This window comes from Tasmannia lanceolata, unplaced genomic scaffold, assembly GCF_043159265.1.
Source record: "Tasmannia lanceolata isolate RefF3 unplaced genomic scaffold, GAP_Taslan_0.1 ptg000012l, whole genome shotgun sequence".
NCBI classification, from domain to species: Eukaryota; Viridiplantae; Streptophyta; class Magnoliopsida; order Canellales; family Winteraceae; genus Tasmannia; species Tasmannia lanceolata.
This window is the reverse complement of record NW_027518689.1, coordinates 40,439,539-40,459,636: the sequence shown is the minus strand read 5'-3', so window position 1 is coordinate 40,459,636 and position 20,098 is coordinate 40,439,539. Positions and strand designations below refer to the sequence as shown.

Here is a 20,098-nt window from a genome sequence, read left to right as displayed (position 1 = left end):
TTGATACACACCCTATCTATGATAGGGCCTTGCAAATGAATGGTTTGGATCACCACAGAAAATGTGGGACCCATGTGATTGGGGCGCTTAAGCTCACCATAAGTTTGGTGAGCTTAAGCTCACCAACACTTTCCTCTCTCTCTCTCTCTCTCTCTATATATATATATATATATATATATATATATATGAGAAAAGTGTAGCTACACTGACGGCTTAAAATACAGTGGGCCCACATTATTTGGGTGATCCAAACCATTCATTTGATTGGACCTCACATTGATAGGGTGTGCCAAAAAAATCAGCTCCATTGGATGATCTCAACCCTTTAAACTGTGGAGGCAAAAATGGACAGATTTGTGAAGGTTTTTACACGTCCATTTTTGCCTCCACAAATCGTAGGGTTGGGATGATCCTATGGAGCTGATTTTTTGGGCACACCCTATCTATGTGAGGGCCCATCAAATGAATGGTTTGCATCACCCAAACAATGTGGGGCCCACTGTATTTTAAGCCGTCGATGTAGCTAAGTTAGCTACACGTGTGTGTAGCTTCACTTAACTCATATATATATATCGCGCTGAAAACGTTTCCCCTATATATATATATATATATATATATATATATATATATCGCGCTGAAAACGTTTTCCCTTTATATATATATATATATATATATGAGGAAAAGGATTGTACGCTCGAGTGTACCTAACCTTAGGTATGCTCGAGTGCCAAATCACATGGGTCGCACATTTTTTGTGGTCATCTAAACCATTTATTTGCAAGGCCCCATCATAGATATGGTGTGTACCAAAAATCAGCTCCATTGAATCATCCTAACCCCTCCAAAACTGGAGGGCAAAATGGGCAGATTTGTGGACAAACAGTGTCTGTCCATTTTTACCTCCACAAATGGATGGGTTAGGATGATCCTATGGAGCTGATTTTTGGTATGCACCCTATCTATGATTGGGCCTTGCAAATGAATGATTTAGATGACCACAAAAAATGTGGGACCCATGTGATTTGGCACTCGAGCGTACCTAAGGTTAGGTACACTCGAGCGTACCTAAGGTTAGGTACACTCGAGCGTACAATCATTTTCCTCTCTCTCTCTCTCTCTCTATATATATATATATATATATATATATGGAACTTTTTTTGCCGATACCTCAGATAAGTTATCTGAGCTAGAGCTCAAAAAATCATGTGGGACCACGTTGTTTGGATGATCCAAATCATTCATTTAATAGGCCCTTACGTAGATAGGGTGTGCCCAAAAAATCAGCTCCATAGGATCATCTAACCTCTCGATTTTTGGAGGTTAAAAATGGACAGATTTGTAAAGGTTTATACCCATCCACTTTAACCTCCACAAATCGAAGGGTTAGGATAATACTGATGAGCTGATTTTTTGTGCACACTATCTATCTTTGGACTATCGAAATGAATGCTTTGGATCATCCAAACAATGTGGGCCCACATGATTTTTTAGCTCTTGCTCAGATAACTTATCTGAGGTATCTAGGGGAAACGTTTTCTGAGCAATACCTCAGATAAATTATGTGAGCAAGAGCTCAAAAAATCATGTGGGCCCACATTGTTTGGTTGATCCAAAGCATTCATTTGATAGGCCCTTACATGGATAGGGTGTGCCCAAAAAATCAACTCACATCATCCAAACTTGTTTGCAGTGAGGTTATCAAACTCGGAGCACGACATGTAAAAAGCGTGATACTCGCTCCAATTTCCTTAAAATAGACGGTTCTAATCAACTAAGGTGGGACCCACTGTGCCATGGGCATGATCTCATTATAATACTAAAACATTCATGCGGGGAAGAGATCCTTTGATTAGAATAAAAGAGATTGTGTTGCATGCTAAAAAAAAGTCAAATGCCAATAGCAGTGTGGAATCATGTGACTTGCAACGGGAGAATTAATCTTAAGACAAGGAGGCCTTGCGACTGCATGTGGGGACTTGTATGTATGTTGATCCGAAGTGTTCATTTTGTGGGCCCCACACCCTTGAGTATATCTTAGTGAGTACCATCTTAAAGGGGCCAACTACACCCCACACTAAGGATCAGCGGTTCTCATTTCATCACAGCTCTTCATCTTCAAAGATGTCAAACTCCCACATGGTATGATGATCGAAAGTTCATGCAGATCGGCTGACATGTCAATTCATCCTCCATTACCACGAGTTTCTTACCTCATAAAAATCCCAACCACAGACACTACGCAAATCCCAACCACAGACACTACCCACGGTAAAAATTAAAGGGGAAATTACAGTTACCCCCTCCCTCGCCGCGCCAAACACACACTTTCTAACACATTCAATTATAACTTTATAGTTTCAAACTCATTAACAACACCCCCTGTTCAATGTGTATAAGGTGAGGAATGATAGATGCAAGGGCTAAGGAAGGGCCCTTAATAGATCCACATCATTAAGTGCAGCCGAATTCAATTTCTCAACCGACTTTAAAAATGACATGGATCTATTAAGGGCCCTTCTCCGACCCTTGCATAAAGAGAGCCCTTGCATCTATCATTCCTCGTATAAAGTAGACCCCATCTTTTGAAACACTATCAATGCTAATTAAGATATCTGACTAGAGAATCTTCTCTAGTCCGCCCATCAAAAAACACAGTGGGCCCACATTGTTTGGATGATCCAAAGCATTCATTTGATGGGCCCTCACATAGATAGGGTGTGCCCAAAAATAAGCTCCATAGGATCATCCTAGCTCCTCGATCTGTGGATGGGCCGTCAAGTGAGGGAGTCTACCTTATACACATTGAAAAGTCAAGAGGTGTGTAACTGATGAGTTTGAAACTACAGGACTCGGCAATTTGTGGTTTTTTTTGAAAACGTCTACCTGACGAAAGCAAGTAACATCTTACAATTGCAATGCACAGGGAAATTGTTTGAGTAACGACTATCAAATCAAATAACTAATTTTCAACACGAGTAAACACCTTATATTTTCACACATTTCTATTACTAAACATCCAAAGAATAGCACATTGATGCATCATCAAGTGTTAGTTTGGCATATGACCAGAATTAGTTCTATATCTCTTTTATTTATCTTGTTAAACCCACTACATTACAAAACCCTTGCCATCAAATCAAGAAAGAAAAACCCTACCTAGCCATCATGGCCTCTCTGCATTCCCTCTACTTCCCCAAATCCCGTCCTCCCAAAAAACTTGCTTCTTTTTCTCCAAATCGACCTCGAAAACCAACACCAAATCCGTCTCCTTGTTCGCCCGGGAGAAGGAAATCCTCTCCGAATCCGACGGTCAAAGCCCTGCTGTGCGATTCTACGAGAACCACTTGTCTCGGCTCACCCAAATCGGAGACGTCAGTTTCGAGCAAGCCCTAACTGCCGCTGCTGCTGATGGCGGAGAAACTGCGGAAGAGCACATTGTTTCTGCCATGTCCACCATGGTCCTCCACACCGTCTTCCCTGGAAATAATTCCGACCCCCACAGCACCATCTCCACTAAGACTGGTATTCACTCTGATTCTTATTTTCTTGTTACTTCTTTACTTTCACCAACCCCAAAAGATTGTTGTTTTTAACAGTTTTTATCTGCCAAAAAGGTTAAAGAGAAGGCCAGGGAGCTAAAAACTTCTCTCACTGCAGATATTCTACCCACCACTACATCTAAAAACATACTCGCCATGACTTTCCGACAAGTAGTCTTGCAACCTCTTTGGAGTTTCGAGCTTTTAATTTTCAGCCCAGGAACTGAGAGAAATATGGATAATCTTGCTAATCCTACAGAGGTTAGTAACATTCTCTCTTCCTTCCTTTCAAATGCCTATAATACATTGTTATAATATCATATAAATGTCTGTCCAGCACTTACCACATGTTACTCATAAGTTCACTTCTCTTACGCCTTTCCCCTGTTAACAGCTCCAACCGTCTTTCTCCTTGACTTCATCCGATGAAAGGGTTCTTTCTGTGCTTGCTGAAGCTGTTTGCTCATGTGCTCTTGAAAGCACCAAAATGGATTTTCTTCATATATATATATATATATATATATGGAACGTTTTCTGCGTGATACCTCGAACAAATCTCAATGTTTGAATTTGAAAAATAACATTAGGTTCCTCAAACAAATCTCCCTTGTCCTTTCCTAATTCTACATTAGGATCCGAAGGAGTATCAAGAGGCTTGGCCCTTAACATTTCTGTCTCTGGAAAAAGATCGATAACATACTACCTATGCGATAAACTGATACCAAACTTTCGCTGTGTGACTTTAATGGCAAGGAAGTACTCTAACTGCCCCAAATCTCTGGTCTACACATGCTATTTGCAAGTAACTTTTCAATGCATCAATTAAGACCTGATCATTCCACGTAACAACAGCGTTCTCCATAAAGGCAGCTAGAATCACATTGTTAGTTGCTTATCTTTGTACAAACATTGAGTGCTCAACATGACTACAATGAAAACCGTACCTGGTAACAATCGAGTATACGCTCCGATACTGTTTTGATCTCTGAAGAAAGCATCCTCACCAAATTATTATGAAAGGAGAAGAGAAGAATAGAAAGGAAAAAGAGTTTATGGAGGTTGATTACAAAAGTTGTCACTTGGGCTATCCAAGATGAGCCCCATCATACTAATGTAAATAGACATATGAAATAAGTAAAGAAATTACACCAAAACAATGATGCAAATCAAGCTGAATTATCTTAGATCTGTAAATTGGAGCGTCATCCTGCCTTGAACATTAATTAATATCTGTAGTAAAATCAAGCAATCGGCTGCCTAATACTATAGAAGTTTAGTGCACCATGTTAGAATCAAGTCATGTTGAAAATTGATACTCTGTTCTAGTGTAGATATCAGCTAATCTCTTCTACTTATGAGCGTTTCTCTCCATCTACGGATGTTTAGATGTAATTTGTTGCTATGATATCCAACTTCTATTTTAGTAAGCTCAATGTTCATAAAATATTACATTTAAAAGAATGCAAAAGCATGGGGCTTATATTCACTTTAATTGTTTGACACTGATTAGAGCTTTAGAGGCGTATTTTCAAGTGCTTATGAACCTGGCATCCAAAATATGGATGAATTCAAGAAATACATGAGGCTGTCTTTAGGGGTTCCTGAAACTTAAATAAATAATTGCCTTGTCTGTTAATATAAAATAGGCAGGAGAACATAGCTTTGAACTGATGGAACCACCTTAACATTATGAGGGGCAAAGCATATGCTAGCTAATGACATTTTGTAAGACCTAAATAATCAGTACTAGGTGTAATATTGACTTATAAGGAATTGAATGTAAGTCCTTAGTCTAACAGTTATATACTCCTGTTGTGCCAATACAAACTATAGACGAGGGGTGACTTTTTATCAAACTAGTTACTGCCTTACTGGTAGTCAAGGGTCAAGCTCATAAGTCAAAAATTGCTGAGCAGCATAAAAAATTTTATTTCCTGCACTGATCACATTTTCAGTTCTGCTATTCAAGGTTAATGTCTTTCTATATAGTGTCAATATTCGAAGAAGGATGAGAATTTCATTTTCCTTTTACTAATGGTTTCAGAGTGGGAATATTTTCATCTATTCCGTTAGCAACCTTGAGAATTCTAAAAAATGTTGGGCGAGAGAGGTCTGCATGTGTATATAATTTTGCAAACATCCCTTTTCATCATAAGTGATATTTCAATGGATAAAGGTTCTCTGAATGTTTGATGCATTAGTTGCGGGGCTGACTAAGACATGATTTTGCCAGGTTGGATTGGCTAACATTCTAGACATGTATTATGAGGATATATACACCATTCCAGACAAACAACTTTCATGTGGGCTGGTTGCAGACTTTTCGAAAGTAACAAAGAATAAGGTACTGAAACATTTCTTATTATAACGTTTTTGGTTAAGTACATGGTATGGTTAATAAAAATGAACTGGGATTGTGTAAGGTTGAGAAGGGCCACAACTAGGTGATGTGGGAAAGATAGTCTTGCCTCTTGGCACTATAGATCAGCAGTATTTGGCTACAGTTCTGCATAATCTAGTATATACCTGTTGTTTTAGTATACTATATCCGGCAAGTGTGCTCCGAACTATTAACCCATCAGTATTGTGACCCTAGAATAATTGGTTCCCTGTTTTGCAGAGAGATTCTTCTTCATGGCAAATGCTGTCTATTACATTTGCTGGTGCATGTATTCTGGTTTTTACCAGTATTATAGCTCAACTCTATGTGCCTCACCTCTTTAAGTCCAGAAAATCTCCTTCAGAGAATTGTTCAGTTTCACTCTCTGTTGATGACAGGTGCCAGCGTCAGTCTTTAGAAGCCACCGAGGTATATACTAAATATCATCATTATCCTTGGGTGCCATTGTGCCACATGTGTCACTAGTGAAAGTAAATTCTGTGTATGAACTGTAAAAGATGCAATAATAATAATATAAAAGTTGATAGTTTACTTTTTTCAATGCTGTACAGATCTCAAGCAAAGGCTTGAGCATTCTTCCAAGTCAATTTTCAATGCTGTACAGCAGGCCACAGAAGGATGCATTTCTTTTGAGGGAACATGATGGGTGGATCATAGTTAGCAAAACTCCTTTTTAAACAGTGTTTTCCCCCCCAACAAAACGTGTTTTATTGGTGTCAGTTTAAAACTTTTACCATACCGTATTTCTTTTAGGGAAACATTTTAAACACATTTAAAACATTTTAAAAGCGTTTTAAACCTTTTAAACAGGATTTTCTGGCCAACTTTCCAATTTTACCCCCACCATATTATGTAAACGGCAAAAATCTAAATGTATTTTTTTTGTTTCCGATTTTTTTACTAAGTTTTTTTTAAACCAATACCGTATTAAACTTGAAACTTTCCGGTGCTGTTTTTTTACCGAATCACCGTTTGCTGACTATGGGGTGCATGAATAATGTACTTGGATGATCATAAAAAATAATGCAAGTAAATCCAACATTGCATACTTGAATTCCCTCCGACAAAAAACCTAATTAGAGACTAAGGAACTTACTGTGCAATGCTCTTTTTGTTGAATCTTGATTCCAAGAATCTCCGCTGCGAGATCCCTAAGCGCTCTTTTCCGCCTTCTGTTCTGCATCAGTCAGAAGATTAGTATAAGATATGGCAGAATACTGATACGTTAAACTTTGTAAACACTAACTATAATAATTGAGAATAAAGCACACCATACTTTATAAAGGGCTGATACTCTGCGGTGTCCCTCATGTTGTTCTTTGGATGACTCAACAGCAATGCCTATCAAAACACGCTCATTTGAGTTAAAACATTCAGATATTACGACACCCACAACTGTGGCTAAAAAACAAAGTGATCAACCTTAAGATCATTGCGCAAAGCATGACCGACAAGGATCCTTCCTCTGATCAATTCTGCCACTTTCTTTTGTACAGCCCCAAACTCCTTAGCTGCAGAGTTACCTTTCTTACATCAGCAAAAAGGAATGACTGCTCTATCAGCAATGAATGTGAACTAGGGAGGAAAGATCAATGGCAACCTTTCCATAAGTTGTGGGGTCGGATTCCACTAATTTCTGTACGGAAGTCAATGACACGCTCTAAAGGGCGAACGTACTCATCATATATAACGTTCCCTGATGCATTCACCTGCAACAAAAATTACATTTACTCTATGATTTGTGGACACGGACACGAGTGTCTCGTGTCGACACGGACAAGGAGTGTCGGACACGGCAAATTCCTAAACTTTAGAAATTGAGACACGGCTAAAATAGAAAGTACATGTAATCATGATTTGTGGATATGGAAATGGATACGAGTTGTCAAAATGAGGTAAACACAATATTCAATAAAAAAACAGAATGTCACACTTGACACTGTACAAAAACATGTCCACACACCCACATTAAGTCTAACAATTCCAGGAATATAAGTAAAAGTGTCCAAAGGAGTGTCGACACGGCAAGACACGTGAGTCGGCAATAAATTCGAAGTGTCGGCCAAATCATAGCATTTACTCATTGTATGAATCTAACATAAACAAAGAATTAAAAGAGAGAAAAAAAAAAAACTTTATATAAGCTGTGGTGTTACCATGTGTGTGAGAGCTGTTGTGTTTAATTAACCATGTGCAGATATTACAACCAAGGTGCCTATGGCAAGTACAAATTATGATATAGTAGTGAGTGAAAGAAACAGAAAAGAAGCTATTATAGTGAGCGAAAGAAGATGAAAGAAGCTATTACGATTAGAAGAAGTGATGTGTACCAGTGTGATCCGTCCAAGGGCGCTTTTGTTTCCTTGGCATTTCATAATCCATGGCTATTGCATCTGTTAAGCTGAGATCAGCCAAGCATGCTATTAAACAACTATATTCCAGATTCCACAGCATGCCACCAACGACATGCATATCATAAACCAAAGAATATTCCAAAATAGTAGGTGCATAACAAACGAGAAGGAAACATATATCATCAGTAGATTAAATCAAAGGGGGTTTCCAAAAAATAATCCAATCTGTTGTGTTTCTGGGTAGAGAGGCGTAAATGGCAATGCAATATGTAGAAGGGTAAGAAGATCAACCATTGAGAAAACACAGTTACAGGACGGCAAAAGAGTAATCTAGCACAGAAGAAAAAATGAGTACTTGATGCATATAAACTGTTGTTTAAGAAGGAAAAAGTGAAGCTTTACAGATGAATTCAAGCCATTGATTCATGCAACTACTCTATGCTTTATAAGGGTCACATTCTTCTAAATGTATAAATGTCTTGACATTGATTAGCAAAAGAGCTCCTGGGCCATCATGAAAGCTGTTTAGATTAAGCCAAAAGGCATCTAAAGTAGGAGGTTAAGCCAAAAGGCATCTAAAGTAGAAGAAATAAGGAACACATGATGTTAAGTGAGTTGAGAAAGGCGATAGCTAAAAATTAAGAAACCTGCAATCGGTAGTGGTTGGAGTCAGCAGAGACGCTGCCGATTCTTCCGGCCTCTCTTTGCGTTTTCCTGCAAGCAAATATGGTGGAGGCAGCTGAGGGGATATATCTGTTGAAACCTGAACCTTCTTACCTAACGGCCTTTCTAGGATTTTTCTCTTCAAATCAAACGACTCCGGTTCCGAATGTTTAGGGCGTCGGCTTTTAAGTTTCTGCAACCGAAAAAAGGAGCGGCTTCAAAACCCTATGTTCTTCCTCTTAACCTTTAACGGCCAATTGCTCAATTTGAAATGACTGTGGCTTGAGTCTGGTCCAATTGCAAGTACCATAGGTTATGCGGTGGGCCAAGTCCTCATATACCATATGGTCAAGGGGTGGTCCACCACATACTCAAATCTTAAATAAGGTGACAAATATATTGTAAAAAGAGTAAATTACATCTCCCTATTACTCTCAATTCAGAGTTATAGTGGAAACCAAACCTGTTTCCATCCACCGCAATTTTGCATTCAAGTCTTTATTACATAAGAAAGACAAGTTGTACACCATTTTGAACTTTATTGGTACAGGAAGTAGTAGATTTGATTTCCTAATTCACAATATAATGATCTCAAGCAAACAAGTCGACAAGATGACACCAGTTGCTTTATTCATCTCATATTCTAATGGAAGGCCATGATGGCATGTTGCCAGTGTTGAAGTGAAGACCATGAATTTGCTTCAACCCAGTCAAAAGCAATTGGACTGAGCATAGCATCAGGAATTCCAAAGGAGCTGACTATTGCAAGTGCATGAGGTCTCAGTTCACTGCATAGTATCATCACTTCTTTCCTCACAATGATTGCATTGTCCGGCGACAGATACCCATATCTAAGAAATGAAGCATCTTCTTCCAAATTGATCACGGCATACATACACCTCAACAAACCCAACACATTCTGCAAAAAAGAAAATGCACGGTTGATATTTGACATAATCATTTTACAAGAAAATAGACAACCTCCGTCAGCTTATGAAGAAATAAGGCGCTAGATTTCCAGTGCTCTAAAGCATAGTTGTCACAGTGGAAAGTGAGTGCAAGAAATGAAGCGGGAAGCGGGAAGCGAGAAGAGAGTATCTAAGTAAAGAAGAGATGTGTTGAAAGCGCCACCTAAAGTTGACATGGCGCATGTAACGAGCCTGGTTGAAAGAAAACAGGATGCATACATCAAGAGAGATAATTATAGTATGCCATTTCATAAAAAAAAAAAATTATAGTAGGTTAGGGTTACAAGTAGTAAGGAACACATAGCAGTTGAATAGAATTACAAGTTTTAGGAATTTATAGTTTTACATATTTTATTCATTGAAGTTTAATACTAAGCTATTGGAAACAAAATGCAGATAAGTTCTATTTGAAAGTTGGGATTAATTTTTTAAAGTTTTAAATACAATCCTTCAGCATTATCATGAGGGAAAAAATACTCTTTAATTTTGACTTGATGTAATTGGGGAAATTACCAGGCCTTTGGGCATGGTTTATTTGGACGGGGACGCCTCATCCCCTAGTTGTAGTTTACTATTGGGAGTACAATTTGTCACCTTTTTTAAAAAAAATACTCTTTTTAGAAAAAATAATCTCCTAAACAAAAAGCAGTCTTAATTAAGAGGAAGGATACAGGAAACACACTTTCCATAAATTTGGTAAGCGAGAAGAAAGCAAGCTTTCTACCCGACTAGGAAGCTTCCAGTAACGAGCAACAGAAATCTTCTGACTCCATAAGGGAGGCTTATTCTATGACAACACCCTTGATGGATGAGTTGGTTGTCATAATTCAGTCTGCCTAAACCGACTTATGCAACCAATAAATATAAAAAATAAGAGATAACTTTAGTCTCCACAATTTCCGGTCAAGGAAGTGTCTGTAGACACATCCAATCTAACACATGGAGGGCTCAAATACAGAAGCACACTGGAAGACCTGCCGGTAGCTCATGCTTAGATCTTAATAATAAACAATACAGAGTAACTTCTACAGTTACCTTCAATGAACCAGCAGGCATGGCTGTCTCAGCCTCCAAAAAGGCCTGGAACATCACTCGGTCGGTGAAGGCTCTTGCCAAGTCTTCTGCAAGTTGATAGCTCTGGTGCGCAAATATTAATCAACACGTTGACGGAAGAAGAGAAGAATGCTCAGAGGTGTGCAGAAGTTAAAAGAAAGAATTATTACCAGGATGAATGCATACTCTCTGCTTTCTCCCTGTGCCTGATACCGAGAAACCTCAGTGGCAAAGCGCTTCAGTAAATCTCGCTCTCTCAAGCAGACTATATCAGTTTGACACAGATAGATGAAAAAGTGTCAATATATATTCTGATAATGGTTGTTATGGAGATGATAGATGGTGCTAAGAATTCATTGCCTGGAATTGGATGCTCCTAAGAATAGAGCTTGTCAATTGAACTGGAATAACAGGGCAATCATCGTTCAAATGTTCTAAACCTAATCCTTTAAAGGGCATCTTCTTCTTCTGAGCCGCTACATATTCTGCAAGGAGTATCTTGCTAACCTGATTCCACGCACCCAAACCATAAATCCCACAGCTTCGTATTGATCAGAAGAAAACCAACATCTAATGGAACATTATCTGATACTACCTGTTGCATCAGTACATTATTGTCCCCTTCAAATGTAGACTGTACATCGAATTCACCCTTGAGATGACCAACCCGGTTTTCTGTCTTCAGCCCTTGCCCTCCACAGGCTTCGCGGCATTCCTGATACATGTATATTGTTCAATTGATGCAAAAATAATAGCCTTAAGAATATGGAACTTCATAGATATATGCATCTTGGGACCTGGAGTGTCCTCATGTTATGCCAAGTGAATGTAGCCTTCAATGCACTTGATAAAACATGTAAGGTTTTGCTGGTCGCAGGGGTCCTATTTACATATATCCTCTTCAGATCGTTCCCTGCACAGCTCATGGCACATCTGTTGCACAAACAGTGAAAAATCCAGTGACAAACCCTTTCAGGTTTATGATCGCAGAAGTATACCCATGTATACAACTCCAATGAGAAAATATTCCAAGTCCAAGCACAAAAAGCCATTTGCACCTTTTTGTACTAAAAATCCAGGGTTCCACAAAAAATTTACGGGGGAAGGGAGGGTGGTCAGAAATCCCTACGTTTTGATTTTATTAAATTGACTGACCATCGTCTATCTTGTGTGCTCGCCCATCAAGGAGTGCCATTTTAATATTATAATATAAAAGAAGTGGCCACTGCCAAACAATTCAGGCAACTGGAGAACTTTGGCCAAGTAACACAGAACTCAGTAGAACAATATATGTGCATATACGTGGGATATTACAACATTCACTGCAGAGTCAAAAGTCAACTTCTGTAAAAAAGGATGCGCCTGTCCTTGTAGAGCATCAAGGGCAGGTTTCTATCATTTGGCACCTCCAAAAATACATCTTGTCTTTTGGTGAACTGTTAAAAATGGAAATATCCCCATCACTTTTAAGAACCAGTGGAATGCAAAGCCATTTTCACCTGCTCATACTAAAAATCTAGGGTTCTCCAAAAACTAACTGGGATTGAGCTTTTAGGCTCATTCACCTCTAGAAAAAACAAAGGAAAATCCCTATATATAATAATATATAAAGGAGGTTAACTCAACTTGAAAAGAATTAATATGATATAACACAGTGCAAATACTCGAAATTAAGCATCTCGAAAGAGTATTTTCAGGACACCACCAAAATTTTCATCCAATACTGAAGCATTGGGGCTAATCTGATGTTTAAGGAAAACAAAAATGCTTGACCATGTGATTCATTTAACTCATGCACAGTGACTTTTTCTTTCAGAAGTCCGGTGGTAATCTCGTATTTTTAAGTGAATCTAAGCGTTGGACAATGAGATCTATTCAACAAAGTATAAGTGACTGATGAATACATTTATGTGTGAATGGTAGTAGTAGGAAACATGCATATTATTATCATTTAAAGTGGTGCTACTAATATTTTGTGTGTTTCTGGTGTTATAGGGTTATCTATGGATTTTTACAAAAAAATGAAGCCAAAAAGATAAAAAGGGCATCGGTTTGGTCGAAAATCAAGAAATAGGTGTAAATATCACTTCTCTTATACAATGATGGCACCCATTTACACATCAGCTCTCACCATCCTCACCCATGTCGCACCAAGGGCCCACAACGAACTAGTCCCATTTGCTATTTTCATCTTTGATGCAAGTGGATTAGGCGCGTGGTTTGCGCAGAAAAAATGATGAGCGCACGATCCATCATGTCTTATTCGGACCTGGGTCGGCCCTCTCCAGGATAATTCACCCCCTTTCTGCTTACACTACGGACACTGCTCGGCTCGTCTTATTAGGCTATTCAGCTCGAATTTCAACAAAATTTTACAGGGACCTTGCTGGGACCCTAACCTAGCTTACGATGGAATTTGGGGTTCCAATTCAATGATTTGATGGGGCTTTGGTCAAACATGGAGGTTTAGGGCACGGTTAAAATGGGGTGTCTACATATCCCCACGATTGTGTTTCATTCCCTTAGTAGCTCGGTACCGCTCAAGGGAGAAGTATCAAGGAGGTTCAATCAATGTTCGTTACCGAGTGTTGCTGCGGGGACTGTGTTGATCCAGCTGAGTAATGGAGAAGGGGTTTGAGGTTTGGTGCCAGATATACCGATTTTACCCCTAATAGTCCCCTTGATTAAGGGTGTCAATTTTGGCTCGAGCTCGGCTAAAAAAAAGCTCGGCTCGAATCCTTAACGAGCCGAGCCGAGCCGGCTTGCTAGGCTCGTTAAGCTTAACGAGCCGAGCCCGAATTAGGCCAGGCTCGCCTCGGCTCGGCTCGTTAAGGCTTGTTAAGAAAAACAGTCATATATAAAAATAATATATAAATATAATACAGTAGCAGCTGAGGCATAATCATGACTTTTTTCAGTAATTGTCATAACTTCTTACCATTTGGTTGTATTTTTTTTAGTAATTGTCATAATTTCCTACCCTTTTTTGGCAATTTTTCATTTAAAACTATATACATTCAGATATTTTACTTTTTCGTAATGATGACTTTTTTTTTATTATTTCGCTTTTGCTAGCAACCTTTGCTACCCACCTTGGCATGTGCGAATCTTGATAATCCAAACCGTGATAATCCATGTGATAATCCAAACCGTGATAATCCAAACCGTCCATTTGATACGTATATTCCAGAATATAACCCAAGCTCGATAGGCTCGCGAGCCTAGCCGAGCCTGACCGAGCCGAGCCGATCCGAACCTGGTTCGAGCCCGAGCCTAGCCTTTGAGCTTAACGAGCGGAGCCGAGCCTGGCCAAGCTCGGCTCGGCTCGGCTCGTTTACACCCCTGCCCTTGATTAAAATTTGTTATAATTAGGGTGGTTCTTGGAAACTTGTTTTTGCAATTCCAACTAAAGAGTTATGATGTTTTATCATGAAATTGGAATTGGCATGCTAGTACCCTAATTAGAATAACATTTTCATGTTTTTGGTTGATAAATTAATTGAAGTTGGATTTCCATAATGTAAAAAACTGCATAAATATCAAAACGGAAAACACTGATCTTGTCTAAGAAAGCAAGATCGTTTATGTATTAGTGATTAAATCGAAAACCGTGTCGCATATAGTGACACATCCAGAACTGATAAAACCACACTTAAAGTTGTGTTTGTTTGTTCAAGGGCATTAGTCAACCCAACGGAGGGCTGGCGTGTTTGAGCAAATAAGCAGTGTGAGGAGGCTTGGCCTGAATAACTTTGTCGGGAGTGCTAAATCTTCAAAATTCCGATTCTATGTGAATTTCGTGTCAGCTTCAACCAAAATTGACACATTTCAGCCGAAACGACACATTTCAGCTGAAATTTTAAACCATGGTTCCTAGGCATCACACCTTAGGGAAGATGAAGGCATTGCATCTCTGCAAGAAGTATACTCCACGTCCACACGAGAAAAAAACTTCAAAATCTTTAATCCTTCATCATGCCCTAGCATGAAAGAAAGATCCCATGAGGCTATATGTATATGTTAAAAAAGAAAGAGTTTTAGAAAGTTCTAAAACCTATAACAAAAACCTAATATTTTTAGACTAAAATACTCTCTAATGACTTAAAGACTCTCCCCACTTAAATTTTTTGTAATACATGTGTGTGACTTATTTAAAACACTCGTAACTTAGAACCCGAGTGATTTTGATGTTCGATCTTGATCAATATTTTAAAAAAAAAATGTTTCAAAATGCGGATGCAGGTCAAAGCACAGTCAAAGCAAATCCTAGTTGACTTGGCACAACGAGGTCGAGTACTTGGTTTACGTGGTTGAGTACAAGGTTGACACAGTCATAACTCGAGAGACGAAGGAGTTCTTTTTTTTTTTTGGTGGATTGATGAGTCGAAGGAGTTTTGATTGACTTTATAGGGCAAAACGCGGACTAGGACAAGAACACGGTTAAGGTAAAAGGGAGTCGATTCGGGGCAGTCTACGATGATGCAAAGGAGTTTTGAAACTATTTCCCGGTTAATGAATCTCCCAAAGTATTCTTCAAAACCTCTCGGGGTCTCCGAAAAGGGGACCCATTTTCTCCTCTCCTGTTCACCATCTTGGAGGAAGCATTCAGTAGGATGATGGAAAGGGGTACATCCCAAATGATTAATCGAAGGGTTCCTTAAGGGCATTCGGAGATTGAATTATCCCCACTTTAATACACGGATGATGCATTATTATTCAGCAGTCCAGTGCTAATTAAAAAATATTAAGGTGGTGATTTGATGTTATGGAGCAATATCTAGTCAAAGAGTGAACTTCGCCACATCGTTAGTCCTGGGGTTGGGTTGGGTACGGATGCCATATAGACGATTTTTTTTTTTTGAATGGTAGCCAATTTTATTGCAAACAAGAAGGCCAAGATGGTCAAATACAAAGGGGCAAAAAGAAATGAAAATAGACCTAAACCCATCTACAAGGAAAATGATCTCAGGGAGGAAGAGAATCAAACAATGCCACAGCTTTAACCCGGACGATGTGCTCCCCGGCGACGAGAGTTCGAATCTCCCTATAGTGAAACTGATGCGTGTGGTTTACGGGTGATTGCGCGCATCATTAAGGATTAGTCCCGCCCTAAAATGGTGGTGGGGATACCCTATGTCATCCAAAAAAAAAAGAAAAAAAGCCAAAGCTTCTTTAGACGCTCCTTCTCTTGCAAGGCTATCCACTACCTCATTGGCGGTCCAGCGGACATGCTGAAACACCTCGGAATGAGATCCCACCCAATCTAACATCTCATCAAATAGCCTATCAAATCTCCAAGGGTGGCTCTTCGATCCTCTGAGCCACCGAATGACGTTCAAGGAGTCTCCTTCTACCACGACGTTATCCAATCGGTCTCTCACCAATAGCTTTCCCCCTTGGTGGATGGCATTCACCTCAGCCTCCAATGCATCCGCTTCCCCAATGGGACCTGCAACGGCCCAGATCACCTCTCCAAACTCATTTCTAAGGACTCCTCCGATCCCGTCAGGACCAGATTACGCATGTTAGATCCGTCAAAATTAAATTTCAAGAAACCTGGAGTAGGGGGACCCATTGATAGACTATTTTTTCCTTGCTTTCCCCACTCTTGCAGACCAACTCTCCAATGATATGGGGGATATCCATGATATTTGGGTGAAATTCGATATTGAGATTCGACATGTGTGGAGATCGGCTAATACCGAGGCCGACACTCGCTAGCGCGGTCTGTTGTTAGCAGAGAGGTGATGCTATTTTGAGATTACTTACCGCCTTTACAACGTATTGTTTGATACCATTCGAAAAAAAAAAGTGTATGGTTTGGTGGCAAATACTCTTTTGTGGTTTTTTTCTATTTTTTGTCTATCACTGTTTTTTATGTTCTCTCTGTCTTTTTCATGCTCAGATGGAGTTGAATATTTGTTATTTCTTTATTCTGGTTTGTAAGCTTGCTAGGTTTGAGCATGGGACGCTGGATTTCTTGTCATGTTCTTTTTACCATGTGATAGAGCTGTTGCGCTTTTACGGGGGTACTGAGAATTCGCTGTTTCTTTTTCAAACATGTGGGGTTTTCTGTTTTTATTCATGGATGATGTATTCGATCTGCATTCCTTGGTAGATTGTGAATGAGCTAGATTCAGAGACTTTGTAATACTTATTTATTTGAAGCAGAGGTCCATAAAGTCGTTAACTGAGACCACAGATCCCAAATACTCTTGTTGCTGGAACGACATCCCTCACCTACCTTTTTTGCCTTTACATGCTTAACATTCCCAAGACATGGCCAACTTTCTTGAATTATCTTTTTATTGGACCAAAAGATTTGCATGCCATTAAAAAGAAAACATCTGCAATAAATGTCATACCCTTTTGTCCAGTGCATTATCGATAACACCTACTGTTTCCACATTCTTGCAGGTTTTTTGTGAGACCCAATTCACAAAAGAGGAGAGATAATAGAGCTGGGGAGAAAAGATGCCAGTATAAAAATGCACCATTTATATGTGCTCACAAAGATAAATAATTTTGATACTCCATCACAATCGTTTGATGGAAAATTTGTTGAGGGTACTGTTGATGATAGAAAACAGAAACTTGTTGCTTCAAGGCGTGATATCACTTTCCTTAAGACAAGATTCGCCCCCACTAGTAGTGTGCAAAGGGGATCCGCGAATTGCCTCCAAGATACAATGAAGCCTAGTAGGGAAGCCCTACTAATGTTTGATGACGCGTAGCACTAGCGGAATCAAACCCGAAATGCCCTTCCGAAATTTCAAGCCTTAGAGAAATCTCTAGATTCTGTTTCTGCAGAAAAACAGTATGTAGAACAGTAAACAAAAGAAAAACAGTATGTAGAAATACTTGGGATTTTTTTTGTAGGAGTGTAGAAGAGAGTGTAAAATGTCTTTTCAGTGTGAAAAACACCTCTACAGGGCACCTTTCCAGAATGTTTGAAATCTGACCGTTAGATCGCACCCATTGATATTGAATGGTCCTGATCGATTCTAGATGTGACTGTTGGTTTGAGTAAAACCTCTCTCCAACCCAGTCATCGTTAGATCAACCATCTATGGTGTGGATCGCACCCCCTTGGCACATGGCCGTTGGGGGAAGGGACACAACCCATTTGATCACACCCTTTGACCGTTGGAGTCATGGGCCCGTTGGGCCGACCGTTAGGCCCGAACCGAAGCCCAACCCAACTGAACCATTCGGCTTGATGGGCCTGCGAACCATTTGACCGGTCCACCTTCAGAAGTGCAAAGTGCGCCTAAAAAAGCGCCAATAAAGCGCCACTATGCGCCCTATAGCCCATTGCCCACGCCGCGCGCGTGCGCGTGTGCGAACGGTGCGTTGCACCGTCCCGCAGGTCCAACCATGGGTTCAACCCAATGTGCAATCAACAAGAGTTAGAAAAGGTAGTGCTTTATAAGCCCTTCTCTTTCTTTTCTCTCATCCGATGTGGAACTATCTTTTTCAACTACACTTCTACATCCTTTTGTAAAAGCAAATATTTCCAAGAAAACATTTTCTTTTTCCCAAACGCTTTTGATAAAACATTTTCCAAAACACTAAAACATGTAATATACATGATTTTGAAAATGCAAAATCACTAACATCGTTAACCCAGATGGCGAAGCGGAACATCTTCAATATGTTCAATGTTGGCAAAATGGTTGGGTGAGGATGCTTGTACATGTGGAAGTCAGATGACTTGCAAGGAAAAACAAAAATTGCTTGGTTCATGTTAGTGTTCCTTAGTGGCTTCTGATCTTGTTTCTGTCTTTTTAACCCTTCTGTAGGCAATGGATTCTGCCAAGGGAATTGCCAATCAATATTAATCTCGAGTAACATGTGAAATTTATATGCTTTCAGATTTCAGCAAATCTCAGTTTTCACTGAATCTGGTTTTAAACAGTGATCATGAAATTTAAGTGCCCAGTCATTGCACGGATGGTTGATAGAAGGCGAGATCTGATAGATAATGAGTGCGTAGGAAACTAATGCCATTGAAGCTGAAGAAACTAATGACATTAGATTCCAATTCCTATTCTCCATTAAACGTAGTGAGAAAAAAAAAATTAAAATTTTAATTCAAAAAAATTCTGCTAAAAATTCAATTCTGATCAGGGTGGAATTAGAATACCCACGTCTTGGGGAGGGTAATAGATTCTGTTTTTTTTCCCGCTCTAATTCTACCCTGGTGTCAATTCCACTCTTTTTTGAACTAAACACTGGAATCACGTAGAATTAGACTCAGATCCTGATTCCGAGTGCTTGTTGGTGTCTTGGTGAGACTTAAGGCCCACTGTTTGTTTTGAATTTTGACTACTGATTGTGAGTCCAAGACAGTGTTGGTCTAAAAAAGGCCATGTCTGTTTTGGATTTTGAGAACCGGACAGAGTTTTCTAATTGCATTATGTTATTTAACCAGAAAAATCTGTTAAGAAGAAATCCCTTCGCCCTGTTTGGCAGGAATTTTCTAGAAAAGTACTTGAACCAACCCTATTTTTTTTTCTTTGGGCCACCAAGAAGCAGCACGTGCGTGTAGCAGAGATGTGAATGCTTAGATGGAGGTGTGACCACACAAGGTTAGAAACTTGGGCAGAACCAGTGAGGAAAGACTTGAGGGCTAGGAATATAACAGAGAACATGATATAATGGAAGAAAATGATCAATATAGATGAACCCAACTAGTGTCCGGACTAGACTTAGTCAATATGAGCCGGGTCGACCCTTTCACCTTCTTCATGAAAATTTTCGAAATGATTCAATAGCCGACCCCAACTAGTTTGGGACAAGGCTTACTTGAGTTGAGTCGGGACCTTCAATTTATGATAATATTCCTCAACACTAACCATAATCATATAATTTCCTTCTAAATCATTGAAAGAAAAAGGGTTTCCAAGAAAAAAATTTCCCATCAGATTTTTTTTTTCTTTCTTGCAATCTAAACAGGGCCTTCCTGTAAAATACACTACATGTTTATTAGAATAAATAAATGCTATTAAATCCTATCCGTTCATATGGTTTGATATTTATTGGATGATCCCAACCAAACCAATGGCATGTTGCTAATGGTTGGTTCGATAATAGGCAGCTTTTTGGGCACGCTTATAC

General features: G+C 39.4%; 2 protein-coding genes and 1 pseudogene across 3 annotated transcripts; 1 reads left to right on the top strand and 2 right to left on the bottom strand.

Annotated features, from left to right (window-relative positions):
* Positions 1–3,107: 3,107 nt before the first annotated feature.
* On the top strand, positions 3,108–6,476 carry LOC143888808 (uncharacterized; the record flags this gene model as incomplete). Its single annotated transcript, XM_077393206.1, has 4 exons — positions 3,108–3,522; positions 3,658–3,800; positions 5,773–5,883; positions 6,160–6,476. Coding segments are annotated over 4 exons (915 nt in total), but the record flags the coding sequence as incomplete, so codon positions are not given.
* A 534-nt stretch (positions 6,477–7,010) lies between these two features.
* On the bottom strand, positions 7,011–8,412 carry LOC143888807 (uncharacterized; annotated as a pseudogene). Its single transcript, XR_013254611.1, has 5 exons — positions 8,271–8,412; positions 7,541–7,649; positions 7,363–7,451; positions 7,217–7,281; positions 7,011–7,112 (listed from the first exon to the last, which is right to left on the bottom strand). The product of XR_013254611.1 is annotated as an uncharacterized LOC143888807 (transcript).
* Positions 8,413–9,585: 1,173 nt separating this feature from the next.
* Positions 9,586–11,256, bottom strand: LOC143888806 (putative acyl-coenzyme A oxidase; the record flags this gene model as incomplete). Its single annotated transcript, XM_077393205.1, has 3 exons — positions 9,586–9,876; positions 10,961–11,062; positions 11,149–11,256. Coding segments are annotated over 3 exons (486 nt in total), but the record flags the coding sequence as incomplete, so codon positions are not given.
* Positions 11,257–20,098: the final 8,842 nt, after the last annotated feature.